At 34.2% G+C, this 15,542-nt stretch overlaps 1 protein-coding gene across 4 annotated transcripts in view; it reads right to left on the bottom strand.

Moving 5' to 3' along the window:
* The window catches only part of ADGRL4 (adhesion G protein-coupled receptor L4), a 99,405-nt gene that overhangs the window by 35,796 nt on the left and 48,067 nt on the right, over window positions 1-15,542 (bottom strand). For 3 of the 4 annotated variants that reach the window (XM_077120508.1, XM_077120509.1, XM_077120510.1), the window contains exons 3-6: window positions 8,117-8,269; window positions 1,531-1,680; window positions 1,159-1,229; window positions 75-257 (exon numbers count right to left, since the gene is read on the bottom strand). In XM_077120508.1, coding sequence (XP_076976623.1) covers window positions 75-257; window positions 1,159-1,229; window positions 1,531-1,680; window positions 8,117-8,269 — 557 coding nt within the window. Of the gene's footprint in view, window positions 1-74; window positions 258-1,158; window positions 1,230-1,530; window positions 1,681-3,666; window positions 4,049-8,116; window positions 8,270-15,542 lie in introns of those variants that run through there. The other variant, XM_077120511.1, reaches the window with a different exon arrangement.

Genomic DNA, 15,542 nt, shown 5'->3' with positions numbered 1-15,542 from the left:
GAATCTTACACTAATCACAGATGAAAGGAAAATTTTAAAGCTCAATTATATTGAATTTAAGCTTACATACTTACAGTAAGAGTTGAATTAAAAAGTGTGTCTTTCGCTGTATAGGTAGTACTATTTATGTAACCTAGTAATCGGGGCGATTCAGCTAATATTTCTATATATGTAATTATATCTGTTGGTGAAAGATCTTTTATAGAACTTCTATAGACTTCTTGTAGCAAAGCCACAGGTTCACTTATGGATCTAATCTGAGCAAAAATGAATAAAAAAAAAAAAAAGGAAACCATTTTAGAGTATTAAAGGACTTTTTCAAGAATAAAGCTTACAAATTAAATTTATTTTGAGATTTATTCATAAGTTTTCAGATTAAAAGTAAACCAAAACATGCATCAGTGAAACGTACAATTCTTTGCAATGTGTTAGCACGTGTTAGTAATTTTAAAAGCAGAGACTTTACCTCGGAGAAGAAACAGAGCATGTTTGAATTGATAAATTTTAATTTATCTTCTAAAAAACTTTATATTCTTCAATAGAAGGATATCATATCCTAACTAATGAACCTGCATTAATATTTTACCTTTTTAGTATGACCTAAATATTGGTCTCCTAAATATTAATTAAAACAATAATTTGAATTAGAATTTAACCTACCAGAATAAATTCTTTACCACTTGATAAATCAGAAATTTGCTTTAGCTGATATCTGAATAGTTATTTGGAGATTCACACTTTCAATCACACAATGGCAATTTCATGATGATCCTATTTTTTTAAGCTGTGAAATAGTCACTTTAAATAAAAAATCTAGTTACATACAACTATGTCTCCTTAGAATGTGTTAAGAGTCTTGGAGTCAAAGTATATTTTTTTACTATTTTATTCATCCAGTTTCTTTACATTTTGAAAATAATTTTGCATTATGCCAAATAATAAAGGTAACATAGATAAATAGATACAAGACTTCTCCCAAACTTTAAAGATCTTTAAATTAATATTATTATTGATGAAAACAAAGCACTTAAATACCTGTAAGTAAGCAGTTTTCATTCTGAATAAAAAAGCTCTGCTGCCAGTATTAAAACATGATACCAAAAGAATTTTAACTGAAACCAAAATATCGAAAAAAATTAATTAAACTAGTTTACTTACTTTTGTTAAAGTTTTATTAATATTTGTGGCAATACAGGCATCATCTAAATGGCAGTTTTCATTTAAATTTTCTGTAGAAAAAGAAAAAGAATATCTAGTGTGTTTTTTGAAATATTTTTCCTTAGCTGATCTACATGATGCCAATAATTTTGGTCACTTATTCAAACAAACATTAGAAACACATTTTAAAACACTTGTTTTTCCTTTTCACTTTTAGGATTCATACTATTTTATGGTTAGTAGAATGCAGGTTTAGGGATCAGGTTGTTAACTACATAAAATTTGTGGTTTACATCCTCCACAAAATGAAACAATATTTGTCTTATCTTCAATTATCTTCAATAATACATAAAATTTAATAATATAATTTACCTTGACAGTATGTGCCATCATTAGGTTTGAATTGTAATTTTCCTGTGGATGACTGATAACCGTCCTCACAGGAACAGTTATACCCGCCGCCCATGTTATCACACACTGCGTGATCACCACAAGTAATGGATTCGCTGCACTCATCTATATCTGTAAATATTTGAAAGTTACATTTTTTATTTAGTGCTCACAGAGTTGCTACCTTGTTAATGGCAGTATTACATATGGATAGTGATTTCATATCAAATTTCCTAAGAAAGTAAGGACAAGACTATCATCTGGAAAAACGGCAGAGCAAACTTAATTGCACATACTTTTTTTCTGCACATACTTTTAAAACTCTGATTTAGCCAATCCATTTAAAGTATTGAAAATGTTATTCATGGGATAAATTTTTCATTTTCTAAAAAATATGATTCATCAACAAAGTCATTAATTTGTTTCATTAAAGATGTGACATTTAGTAAAAACTCAATTCTAAAAAGATACTTAGTGTGTTTTTGTTTTAAACTAGTATTTAAACTAAATTGACTATAACAATCTAGTATCAAACTAAATTGACTATAACAACTCATATTTAGAGTAATCTGGGGGAAATAAAAGAGTGGCTCACTTTCTTTACAAAGCTTTATTTTTAATGCAGAAAGTAATCTAAAAGCTAATATATAGTAAATGTGCGAATCAACACTCAAAATTTTACAACTTACTATTTCTGTTCAAGTGATATTTTACAATGGTTCCTAATACTCAGCTGTCACAGAAAAAGTAAAAAATTGTACAGAATTAAGTTTCAGATTTTCAGTAGTCATTTATCAAAACAATAATAAAGGTGCCTGGTTTTAAGCTCACATAATATATTCTTAATCAAAAATTTTAAATACTACAGTGAAATATGCTTTAAAATTATAAGCACAGTATAAATACTATGCCAGTATTAGGAATGATTTCAGGAAACTGAAGAATCCAGATCATTACCTTAAATTAATGTAAAGGTTTTTATGTTCCAAATCCAGATTTTTGACATCTTAAAGTTACTTTATGTTATGTAAATGAATAAACCTGTACACTTAAGTTTACAGTTTGATTTTTTTTAAATGAGCAGCACAATACCATTTACTGTGAAAAAAAAAAAGAGGAGCAGAAGAACAATCAAATTCCAATTTAAAATGTCATCTAGCTAGTTACCTGAAACACAGCTGCTCCTAATTTCTCATTAAAAAATTACAATTAAGACACAGAAAAACATTGAAACTTACTGCCACAAAAACTAGGACTGACAGTAATCTCTGGCCAGATATTTAAAGAAATTTCCAGTAACTAGAAAGGTTAGTACTAGATTTAAAAAGACAGCAACACAGGTCTAAAAGAAGTTTAGAAGATGCCTTATTCTTCCATCAAGTCTATGTTTTCAGGAACTGTACTACCCAGAAATCTCCACTGAAGAAACAAGACAGCTGCCCTATCACCCACAGTCTTCTTTGTCTCATGTTCATGTTCAATCTGAAACTACATTTCAAGGAAGAAATGGACAGAAAACAAAGAAACAGTTGAGCAGTAGCTGGTTGACTCTTGGCATATGTAGAACCATTGTGGAAAGCATTCTAGACTGGCTAAAGACCAACAAGTCCCAGGTGGTATAGCAGAATAGAATTCCTATTTTTCATTAAATCCAGGAAATGAGAAAAAATACGTATGGGAAAAGACAGACTAGTCTCTTTTGGAAAGGTGCTGTAGAAGTAAACCCAAAGAAGGTGGGAAAGAACCATGCAGTATCATAAATAGAACAATTTATTCAATGGGGAAGAGATCTATCTCATATTCTTTGAGTACACCCAACAGTTGCAGTTTTATGTGCCTTTCATGACTAATAGGAAATGAGATGCTGATGTCTCCCAATTTCAAAATTATTTAAATGAACACATTCTTGGGAAATTTACTCCAAAATCAATCTGTGAGCAGCACAAAAATCTTGACTGTACAAGCTCAATTTCTCAATCTACCTCATGTGCTTTGGACTCAGGCATACAGAATCTTAGTGCTGTTAGCTATGCTTTAGCTTTTGTCTGTGCCTCCTCCACACCTTTTGGTGCTATTGGAGGAGTCTCTGCTCTAGTTTAAGCCCCTACCATCACTCACTCAGCTAGTTGGTATCCCAACATGTCAGCCTGGACCAAGTAGGATACTTCAGCTTCTGAGTTCACCAAGTGACAATATGGTAATCTGTAAAACCTGGGAGAATAGAGTCAAGATTAGCGTTATCTAACCTTTAATATCCCAACTCTAGAATTGCTAAAAGAATATCCTATTTAAAAATGTAATCATCCCATCAAAGTAATTTTTTCAAACTTTCATCTGACTTTTACTTTTGTTTCCATAACTTTTTATTGAAATCTGAAAGAGAGGTTTATTGAGTTTGATATTCTTTTCACTCTGGGCCTCAGCATTATAGGGTTCAATCCCATAATGGAATATGTGAATACCTCCACTGACTGTGTCCCCAGTGACAGTTTGCCTCAGTGTACGGTACAATGCCCCTCTGTTATCTAGTAATATCAAGAAAATTGTGTAACTTTGAAAGAGCATCCCATCCCCAAAAGAGGTGAAACTGGCTGGGCCAAAATGAATGTGACCTTCATTTTGTAGGAAGAGTCACACTAACTTCTCCTGCAGTCTCTTTCGGGGCGAGTGACTTGAGTCTAGGAAATCAACCCTGTGTCCTCCTTCCTATAGAAAAAGGTATGCATTGGATTTGCTCATTAAAAGACCTTAATTCAAATCTTGAATCTAACATTCGCAAACTTTGAGACTTTGGGTAACAGACTTAAAAATACATTCTCACTCAAAAGGGAATTTTTTTTTTTTAATGAGGGAATGTATGGGAAGGTGTTTGGAATAGCGCCTAGGATATGGTAGGCACCTGAAATTTTAATTGGGCCAGTGATTCAATACACAACACACGGTTTCTTAAGCCCTTGCGTAAGTAGGTTTGGAGAAAACAAATTGATAGTGTCTCATTAGGTGCCATGTCTTGGTAATCCTTAGAGATGTTTTACAAAAAATGAAGTCTCTCCCCCATCTTAATGATGGCTAAATTGTTACTGTACAATTACTTCAGTCAAGCGTATCATATTTTAAAATTGACCTAGTTTTCCCACTACCAACCTATCGATGAACTTTATAGAACAACTCCATGTCACTAAATAAAAGCATCTTGTAACAATTTCAGTTTATTTTCTTCTTTTTTCATTAACAAGGTTTTGTTTGTAATTCATGTTACAATTAGGCAACTCAGCAGTATTTTATCATAATCTTCTTTCAAAGCCTGATCATATGATTGTGATAATTCTTACAATTACTATCAACAACTGAGCTTTCTAATGTTGTTTAACTCACAGATTGCAAAGAAAAGATAAAATGTTTAATTACTGGAAATAATTTCCAAAGACAAAATTCAATGTTAATATTATTCAAAAGCCAGGAAAAAAATCATAAATTACTTTACAGTACTCTAAGACAAGTAGGCCATGAAATATTATAAGTACTAAAAATTGCCCTAAAGTTCATAGTAAAAGTGAAGGAGCACTTGGGTTCTACTCATTTGGCACTGAAGGAGTCACTTAACCATTTGATGTCTCGTTTTCGCTATTTGTGAAATGATGGCATGGAACTAGGTCTGGCAGGAGCTGAGCATCTGAAGATCTGTTTTACTGTGATTCCAAGGGGAGGAGAAATACACATGGTGCTAAATCTCATCCGCAGCTTTCTGCAGTAAGATTGCCTGCAGAAAAATTAGGAGAAAGGATATGGTTGTGGACTACGGGTAAAGGATTTTTTGTGGGTCATGTATTGCCCTGACTAGTAGTTTTTCATTTTCTATTTACTAAGGTTCTTAATGAATCTAATTACCAGAAATGCCAAATTTAGGGATCACTAAAATTTCAAATTAGAGACCATATACCACAAGATTACATACTAATATAAAAAGGAAATAGATTTTTGATTCTTTATTCAAATTCCCTGAGGATTATCATAGTACACAACGAAAATCACTACAGGACTGGAAAAAAAAAAAAAAGAAATGGTTGTCCTGCTTCTATAAAAGCCTAATCCTTAAGGACAACAACAAAAATTTGCAAGAAATAACATTTTTCCAGAGAGTGACAGGATAATTCATCAAACAAAACAAATAGAAATGGAAGAACTCAATACTGGCTATTGAGTTTTAATATAGTTATAGTTTCTACTGATGCTAAAAAGGGAATTAGCAAAGACCAAGGGCCATTCCACAGTATCTCAATAAGGGGAAACAGTCTTAAATTGCACATATGCTACACCCCCAAAGAAATGTTGGCATTCAATCATCTTTTGTGTATGTGCTTTCTCTGTGTCCGTGATTTGGGTTTTTCTAATGCAAGAATTTCCTACTTGTAAGGGACATGAACAGACAGACATATAGTCCTTTGTGAACTGAGGAGTATTAAAAGTAAACATGATCAGATGAAAAGACAGATGCCTTCTAGAGACAAGAGTCATTAGGGAATGGAGAGCACAGTAAAAAATGTATTAAATGCCAGTGATTAAGATGTAACAAGTTAGATTTTCTTCACGAACTCGAACACTTCTATTTAAGCTTACATAGCTCCATGATTAGAACTTCGTTGTGAAGGTAAACTATCCACATTGTATGACATTATAAGTACTAAAAATTGCCCTAAAGTTCATAGTAAAGTGAAGGAGCACTTGGGTTCTACTAATTTGGCACTGAAGGAGTCACTTAACCATTCGATGTCTCAGTTTCCCTATTTGTGAAGTGATGGCATGGAACTAGGTCTGGCAGGAGCTGAGTAACAGGAATATAGGCTGGAGAAGAACAAAAACGCACTATCCATTTTGGGGGGCAAAATTTCATAGACTCCTATTTCTGGAATATACTGTGATGCATTATTGTAATAAAAAATGTTCCTGCAAACACAAATGATATAATCATAGTTCAGCAAAAGGAGTAATATTTTCTCACATTAAAAATTTTTAATACCCTTACAAAGCTTGATCCACTACATTTACATGATTACTGTCAATGTGAGAGATTTCAACAGTCCATCCATTTAAGTCTCTTGTGGAAATAAGAATGGCTTCCTAGATACTAGGCTGTGATTTTAGTCCTACCTTTATCCTGAAAGTGTGAATCTGGGAAGCCAACTTCCTGTGGTTATAAAATTCTTTACGAGGAGAATAAAACCTTCCCTGTTTATATAGTAGAGTTGTTGTAAATCCAAGGTGCTCAAGATGGGATGATTTCTTCGATACAAACATCACTGATGACTTTTCTTTAAATATCACCTAACTTATCATTTGTTATTAATATTACGGTCAGACTTTTCCTTAGTTTACTAGTGAGAATCTCACTACGGAAATTTATCAAAGGCTGTAGTGTGATATAGACTTATTTTCATATATGTCCTTTATCTATCTCTAGCTGTCATCTATCTCATCTCTCTCTCTCTCTCTCTCTCTCTCTCTCTCTCTCTCTCTCTCTCTCTCTCTCTCTCTCTCTCTTCTCTCTCTCTATCTATCTATCCATATATCTATCATCCATCTTATATGGCAGTAGAAGCCTTTATTTCTTGCACATGTTGCGTACTGAGTCCTGAGTGTTGCCCCATATCTGTCTCTGGCTATGTAAGTAAATTCTCAGGGCTTCAGTCATCTATTAATTTTGTAGATTATTATTAATCAAAATTATACTAACCATTGGTAAATTTTAGAAACTACAATTAAGATTTCTAATTTATTTTTAAAAGAAAAGTTTTTGCCACTAGAGAATTTGCCTCTGAAAACTGTTCATCTGTTGAAATTTCTAACCGATCTTTTTTTAACAGACTACGATCCAAACTCTATAGGACCTGATAAATCAAATGCATGACCAAATTACAATAGAAAGCCATTTTCTAAATTGTCTGGGAACTCTCTTCAGACCCAGCATGATATTTCACTGAAGTATTTAATTGAAATTATTATCACTACAGAGGACATTTTAGTGAACCTGAGATAATTTTCTAATAAGACTCTGGTGTTCAGAAGATCTTAATGTTATCTGAAGTATGATTAACTTTCAGTTAGTCAGTAACAAAGAACTAGGAAAATCATTTCGAAAGTAGCAACTTTCTGAACACTTTCTAAGAAAATGTAGGGCCCATCTCAGAGTGTACATTCATAAAAGCATCAGTAGCTTATGATATAAACAGTAATTTTCCTGAGTTATATATTACTTTAGAGTATTAATTTTTATTATTTTATTTTCCACCATGTTAGGTCTCATAGCTCTTTAAAATGGTTTTTTCACTTTTGTTTTATAAACTATTTAATTTTCTCAAAAAATATTTTTCTTATATCATTGGATAAATATTCTGTTGGAAATGATAGCACAACATAGGAGAAATGAGTTGGTGGAGTTCCTGATGATGTTTAATAATAAGGATATAATTCGGCACTGGAAGAATCTGGCTCCAATATTATTTAATTTCTGGAGATAAAAAGCAATAAAATATTGGTACATAAAAATTTTATGTTAGAAAATTGAACTTACCTATGCAGATGGTTCCATCATTAGTGATAAACCTGTCTTGGTTACTGCTGGATCTAAAACCAGGTGCGCACATGCAGTAGTAACCGCCTTCTGTGTTGGTGCAGTTAGCATTCTCACCACAGGGCTGGGTCGAATTTTCACACTCATTATCATCTGTGAATATATCAATTTAAAATATTACTTTTATATAACTGAGATAATTAATAATATATTCCAATAGTAATTGAAAATTTAGCTGATCAATAATTTAAGGTAAAGTGGTGTATATTTCTAAGAAAACCTAATACTGAAGAATCCCCATTTGATACCTGCTCTGTTTTTGTTTATAATATGATGCCTTCTTTGTATTTGAAAATTAAAATAGAATCTCTTATTTTGAAAGCCCTAAATATAGCTATGGAATCTATAACGGAATATTTCCTGAAATTTCACGTATAATCTGACTATAATAATGCCAATAAATATGTTTTATTGGTTATGTTACAATAAATATTTATAATTAGTCAAAAGTATATGTTTAAAATTAAAAATCAGTTTACAAATATGACGATATACCACATACCTTTTGCTTTCATCTTCTCCTAGACTGTTTTTGCATTACTAGCTTGACAATCATGATTATTTTATTTTATTCATTAATATATGGATCCACAATTATATACATTATATTGCATCACAGAAGAGTACACAATACAACGCAAAAAAATTGCATCATGGTTTTTAGCCTCACGTTCTTATAATACAATTTATAAGAAAAGATATAGGTACATACTCTTAAAACATAAGAAAGCAGGTATACATTTTCTATTAAATGAATGGAAAAGAAAATAATTGCTTCTTAGAGGTGACCATGATAGGCTAGAAAAGATGGGAGATATTTTCAAGTGACTTAAGACCCAATCTGGCCAATCTAGGATGTGATTCAGTAAGATGGAGGAAGGGAGGTCACTAAAGGAGCCCAAAACACGGGGCAAAGGTGCACACATAAGGGTCAATGAGATATTTTTGAAAATAGAGAGCAGCCTACTGAGGACAGAGAGAAATCATAAGGGAACAGGTGGAAAAACAAGAAAAGGTTGAATATCTTGTTTTATTCTTCATTTTAATCAAATTGAGTTCAATTTCTTTTTAAAAGTTGAGTTGAATACAGGTTATTCCACATATATTAGAGATTTATTCAAATACTTTATAAATGTGAATCTACATAATCGTTACATCAGTTCTATAAGACAGGTACCAAGATTATCCTCATTTAATTAATGAAGAGAAAACAATGCTTAGAGAAGTAAAGTAACTTGTCCAATGTGAGTGGTAGAGCCAGGAGGCAAACCCAGCTAGCGTACTCCGTTTAACTGCTGTATTCTGCCGCTTCTCTGAGAATCATTTTAAAAAGCAAAAATACATATGACAAAACTTTGTTACATATAATTTTCAATAATAAAAAGTTTAAGAAAGGGTCTTATGAGGATGCAAAAATATATATGTCTATGTGGTAATTAGATTCAGTCATCAACTTGGCCAGGTGAAGGTACCTAGTTCTGTTGCTGTGGACGTGAGCCAATGGTACGTGAACCTCATCTGTTGCTCATTTCATCTGCAGGCAGCTAAGAGGTGTGCCTGCTGCAATGAATGATGTTTGATTTAATTGGCTGGTGCTTAAATGAGAGAGATCAATGTACCACAGCCCAAGCAGTTCAGCATACCTCATCTCAGCACTCGCAGCTCAGTCCAGGCCTTTGGCGATGCAGAAAGAACCCACCCTGGGGAAAGTTGTTGGAACCCAGAGGCCTGGAGAGAAGGCCAGCAGAGATCACCCTGTGCCTTCCCACGTAAGAAAGAACCTCAGTTGAAAGTTAGCTGCCTTTACTCTGAAGAACTAATGAAATAAATCTCCTTTTATTAAAAGCCAATCCATCTCTGGTGTGCTGCATTCCAGCAGCTAGCAAACTAGAACAGTCTATATTATCTAGGTGGAAATAAAATTGGAATCTTTTGGTAGATTTTTAAAAATTGCCAAAGAAACCATAAATAAGAATGTATATTTGAACCATATCTAATGAGTTATCATACGCATGAGTATATTTGGGGAGAAAGAATAATACAGAGGTAATGATTTCAGAAAGAAAATGGATACTTTACATTCTTTTTTTAACTTGGATTTTATTTCCATTTTTTATATTCTCTAAGATGCAACTTTATAGTGCCTTTGCAAACTATTTCCATTAATTTTTATTTTGTAAGAATATATTATAATAACAGAAGTCACCAAATGATAAAGGATAGAAGTGAAGGTACAACAGATTCCTCTATTTTTTTTTTTATAAAATCTATTATAGATGGGTCAAGTAAGGTGTGGAAATGCAATGTACCAGAAACAGAACGGCTTTTAACAAGGGGAATTTAATAAGTTGCTAGTTTACAGTTCTAAGGCCGAGAAAATGTCCCAATTACAACAAGTCTATAGAAATATACAATCAAAGGCATCTGGGGAAAGATACCTTGGTTCAAGAAGGCCGATGAAGTTCAGGGTCCTTCTCTCAAGTGAGAAGGCATGTGGTGAACACAGTCAGGATTTCTCTCTCAGCTGGGAGGGCACATGGCGAATACGGCATCATCTGCTAGTTCTCTCTCCTGGCTTCCGGTTTCATGAAGCTCCCCAGGAGGCGTTTTCCTTCTTCATCTCCAAAGGTCACTGGCTAGTGGACTCTCTGCTTCGTGGTGCTGCTGCATTCTCTGCTGTCTCTGAATCTCTTATTCTCCAAAATGTTTCCTCTTTTATAGGACTCCAATAAACCAATCAAGATCCACCCAAATGGGTGGAGACACGTCATCTCCTAATCCAGTTTAACAACCACTCTTGACTAAATCCCATCATCCAGGGAGATGATCTGATTACAGTTTCAAACATACAATATTGAATAGAGATTATTCTACCTTTACGAAATGATATTTTGATTAAAACATGGCTTTTCTAGGGGGCATACTTCCTTTCAAACCAGCACACATACCTTGTAGATATTGTGGGTTTAGTTCCAGACCACCACAATAAAGTGAGCCACACAAATTTTGTAGAAATTCAGTATATATAAAAGCTATGTTAAACTACACTGTAGTAAGTTAAGTGTGCAGTAGCATTGTCTAAAAAAACAATGTGCCAACCTTAATCAAAAATATTTTATTGCTGAAAAAATGCTAATAATCATCTGAGCCTTCAGAGAGTATAATGTTTTTGTTGGTGGGCAGTCTTCCCTTGATGTTGATGGCTGATAGGGAGTTATGGTTGCTGAAGACGAGGGTGGCTGGGGCAATTTCTTAAAATAAGACAACAATAAGGTTTGCTTCATTGATTGACTCCTCCTTTCATGAAAATTTTTTGTGGCATGTGATGCTGTTTGACAGCATTTTGGCCATAGTAGAATTTCTTCCAAAATTGGAGTCAATCCTTTCAAACACTGCCGCTCACTGCTGCTACTTTATCAACTGAGTTTATATAATATTCTCAATCATTTGTTGTTAATTTCAACAACGTTCACAGCATCTTCACCAGGAGTAGATTCCATCTCAAGAATCCATTTTTCTTGGCTCATTCATAAGAAGCAACTCCTCATTTGTTAAAGCTTTATCATAAGATTGCAGCAATTCAGTCCCATCTCCAGGGTCCACTTCTAATTCTAGTTCTCTTATTATTTCCACCCCATCTGCACTTATACTTCCTACACCGAAATCTTGAACCCCTCAAGGACATCCATGAAGGTTGGAGTCAACCACTTCCAAAATCCTGTGAATGTTGATATTTTTACTTTCTCCCATGAATCACCATTGTTCTTAATGGCATCCAGAAGATTTAGCATTCTTAAGGGTCTTAGGATTTTTGGAATGGTGACTGAGCATTGGCTTCCACTTAAAGTCATCAATTGCATTAACCACTAATGAGATAATCAGCTTGTCCTTTGAAGCTTTGAAACCAGACAATGATATCCCTCTAGCTAGGGAAGTCCTAAACAGCACCTTACTCCAGTAGAAGGCTGCTTCACCTACACTGAAAATCTGTTGTTTAGTGTACCACTTCCATCACTGATCTTAGCTAGATCTTCTGGAAAACCTGCTGCAGCTTCCACATCAGCAGTTGCTGCTTCACTTTACACTTTTATGTTATGGAGGCAGCATCTTCCCTTAAACCTCATGAAATGACCTCTGCTAGTTGCGAAGTTCCCTTCTGATACTTTCTCACTTCTCTTAGCCTTCACAGAATTGACAAGAGTTAGGTAGGGCCTTCTCTGGATTAGGCTTTAGTTTAAGAAAATGTTGTGGCTGGTTTGACCTATCCAGACCACTAAAACTTTCTCCATATCAGCAATAAGGTTATGCTGCTTTCTTACCATTTCCATGTTCATTGCAGTAGCACTTATAATTTCTTCCAAGAAAATTTCCTTTGGATTCACAACTTGGCCCCCTGTTTGATGCAAGTGCCCTAGCTTTGGGCCTATCTTGGCTTTTGATATGCCTTCCTCACTAAGCTTAATCATTTCTAGCTTTTGATTTAAAGTGCAAGGCATGTTCTCTCCCTTTCTCTTGAACACTTAAAAAGCCATTATAGGGCTATTAATTGGTCTAATTTCAATATTGTTGAATCTTAGGGAGGCTTAAGGGGAGGGACAGAGATGAGGAACAGCAGGTTGATGGAGCAGTCAGAACACATACATTTATTGATTAGGTTCCCCATCTTATATGGGCGTAGTTTGTGGCACCCCAAACAATTACAATAACAAGATCAAAAACAACAGATCACCATACCAGGTATAATAATAATGACTAGGTTTGAAATACTGTAAGAATTATCAAATGTGACACAGAGACATGAAGAAAGCACATGCTGTTGGAAAAATGGTGCTGACAGACTTGCTCAGTGCAGTGTTGCCACAGACCTTCAATGTGCAGAAATGTAGTATCTGTGAAGTGCAATAAAATGAGGAATTCCTGTAAAAGGGCAGAGCTTTAAGGGAGGGAAATTCTGAACTCCCCCATTGGCCAACAACTCGGAGACGTGTAAAAACAAGACAAATTTGGGAACTATCAAATAACCCAGAATGGATGAAGCAAAAGTTGAATTTGCAAAAACGTGTTTAGGCCAGACAGATCATTTAAATCAGTTGACCACAACAGATATGAGACTATTGAGGATGGTGTGGATTACGATACTGGGAATTACACACTTCAATTAAAGTATTTAAATTGTTTTAATGAAATTATATTTAAACTCATTGTTCAGATTTAGCATTTGGCCAGTCATTTGTTGTCCCTAAAATATATTATGGAGAGATTGAGGAAAATGCTGAAAAGAAAGCAATACAGTAAGATAAAATTTGAATGATCTTATATAAGATGCTAAAGAATTAATATTTGATTAACTTTTTTCTATTGCATTATTAATATATTAATAAATATGTCTATGTATACATGCAATAGAAAACAAAATTACCTGAGTAGTTCTCAAATCAAACACAACTGTCTAAATCAAGTTATAGAAAAAACTTTTACCCACATTGGGTTTGATTCAATCATTTACTTACTAAAATGTTGATGGAATTTCCTAGTTCCCAAGTGTGAATAAGTCTGTTCTGGGAAATAAGTAAAAATTAATCAGAAAGTCAGGATCTATGCCCTGCTGTTAGAGTGCACATTCCAAAGGCAAGTTAACACAGAAGTATATAATTGAGTTTTTATTAAAATAAAAGTTTTCATTTTTATCTCTCAATTTGATTCTCTTCATAGCACATGGGGAGAAGTCGATATTAACTTGTAAAGAAATTGTTCTCTGACGTCAGTTATTGGTAAGATGAAGAGTGATGAGAGTCGCATTCCTCGTGGGTGGTAGCTGCAGAAATGCTATGCAAAAATACAGAGAAAGGGGACTCACGAGGTCTGAGCTAATGGTCACAGAATCCCCAAAATGAACCACTTTAAATCAACAGATTGTTTCTAAAAATAAATTAGCATAGCAATATGTTATTTGACTCCCAACATACATCAACTAACTTTGGGTGATATCTTGAAAGGCCAAAAAACCCACAAAAAACAAAACAAAAGGTGACATTGGTTTTTACGTTTAGCCCTACCAGTACTGAACCACTTAGCTTCTTTTTCTAGAATTTGGAAATAAAAATATTTCTTTTCCTGTCTCCAAATTTATGGATACACAATTTAGGTGAATTCTCTACAGGTCCAACTCAAATCTTGTTCTGTAAAATACCACTTATCTGAAAGTAACCTCCTCTCTTCTCTCAAGCGAGTGGAAATAGGCAAGAAATTATTTTTTGTGAAGTAATATATAAGTTTGAATTATTTAAATAGCCTTAAACTTTCCAGTGTCCAGCTTCATAATAATCTTCAAGGAGAAAGTTGCTTTGGGTGGGTAAAATACATAAAAAGAAAAGCCTGTTTCTTTTCTGCTCCCATTTCTAATGTTAAAAATGGGGGGGGGGTTATAGAATAAATATCTGGATTAGGATGTCACTGGAAAAAATTATCATAAAACTTTTGGCAATAAATTTTAAAATTTTGTCTAATTTTTTTTACATGGGCAGGCACCAGGAAATGAACCCGAGTCTCTGGCATGGCCGGCGAGATTTCTGCCACTGAGCCACCATGGCCCACCCTTGTCTAAAACTTTTAAGGAGAAATACTTGTCATTCTTTCACCAAAAATTCTGCTAATTCATGGAGTCAAGTACTGCTATAAAACAGGTATAAACACAGCATTTACAGGGATTAATGTCTACCAGAGAAGTTGAACGAAAACCCAGATTATCAGAATGTAGTGTGTGCAGCAAATAAAAGAGGTTCAGTGGATATTCAGAGGTGGGAATAGCCACATCAGATTATTTTCAAGATAAAAGAGTGAAGCGTATTCATGGAGAAAGTTTAGAAGAGGAAATTGAAGCATAAGCAGGAGTCTAGGCAAACAGAAAAGCTTATCCAAATACTTAGAGACCTGCAGCAGCAAAATTTAGGTGTGAGGGTAAAGGCAGTAAGGCAAGAATCTGTGAAGATAGGTATGACCTCAGTTTTTTGGTAAGAGTTTGGGACTATATCCAGTAGGCAAAAGATGGGCATCAACTGACTTAAGTAGTGGAGAAATTTCACTGCATTTGAATTCTAAACCGAATTCTAAAATATAAGAACTAGGTAAAATCAAGGCAGATTTGGTAGAACACTGAAAAACATGAAGAAGAATTAACCAAAGCAGAGTTAAGGAGAAAATAGGTAGGTTATAGTTCAGAAATATTTAGGTGTTAAAAATCAGTGACTAAGGGGTGGGTCACGGTGGCTCAGCAGGCAAGAATGCTTGCCTGCCATGGTAGAGGACCCAGGTTCGATTCCTGGTATCTGCCCATGTAAAAAAAAAAAAAAAAATCAGTGACTGGGGC

The sequence above is a fragment of the Tamandua tetradactyla genome, chromosome 11, assembly GCF_023851605.1.
Source record: "Tamandua tetradactyla isolate mTamTet1 chromosome 11, mTamTet1.pri, whole genome shotgun sequence".
Lineage (NCBI taxonomy): Eukaryota > Metazoa > Chordata > Mammalia > Pilosa > Myrmecophagidae > Tamandua > Tamandua tetradactyla.
Note: the sequence above shows the minus strand (reverse complement) of the source record. Positions and strands in the feature narration are given on the sequence as shown.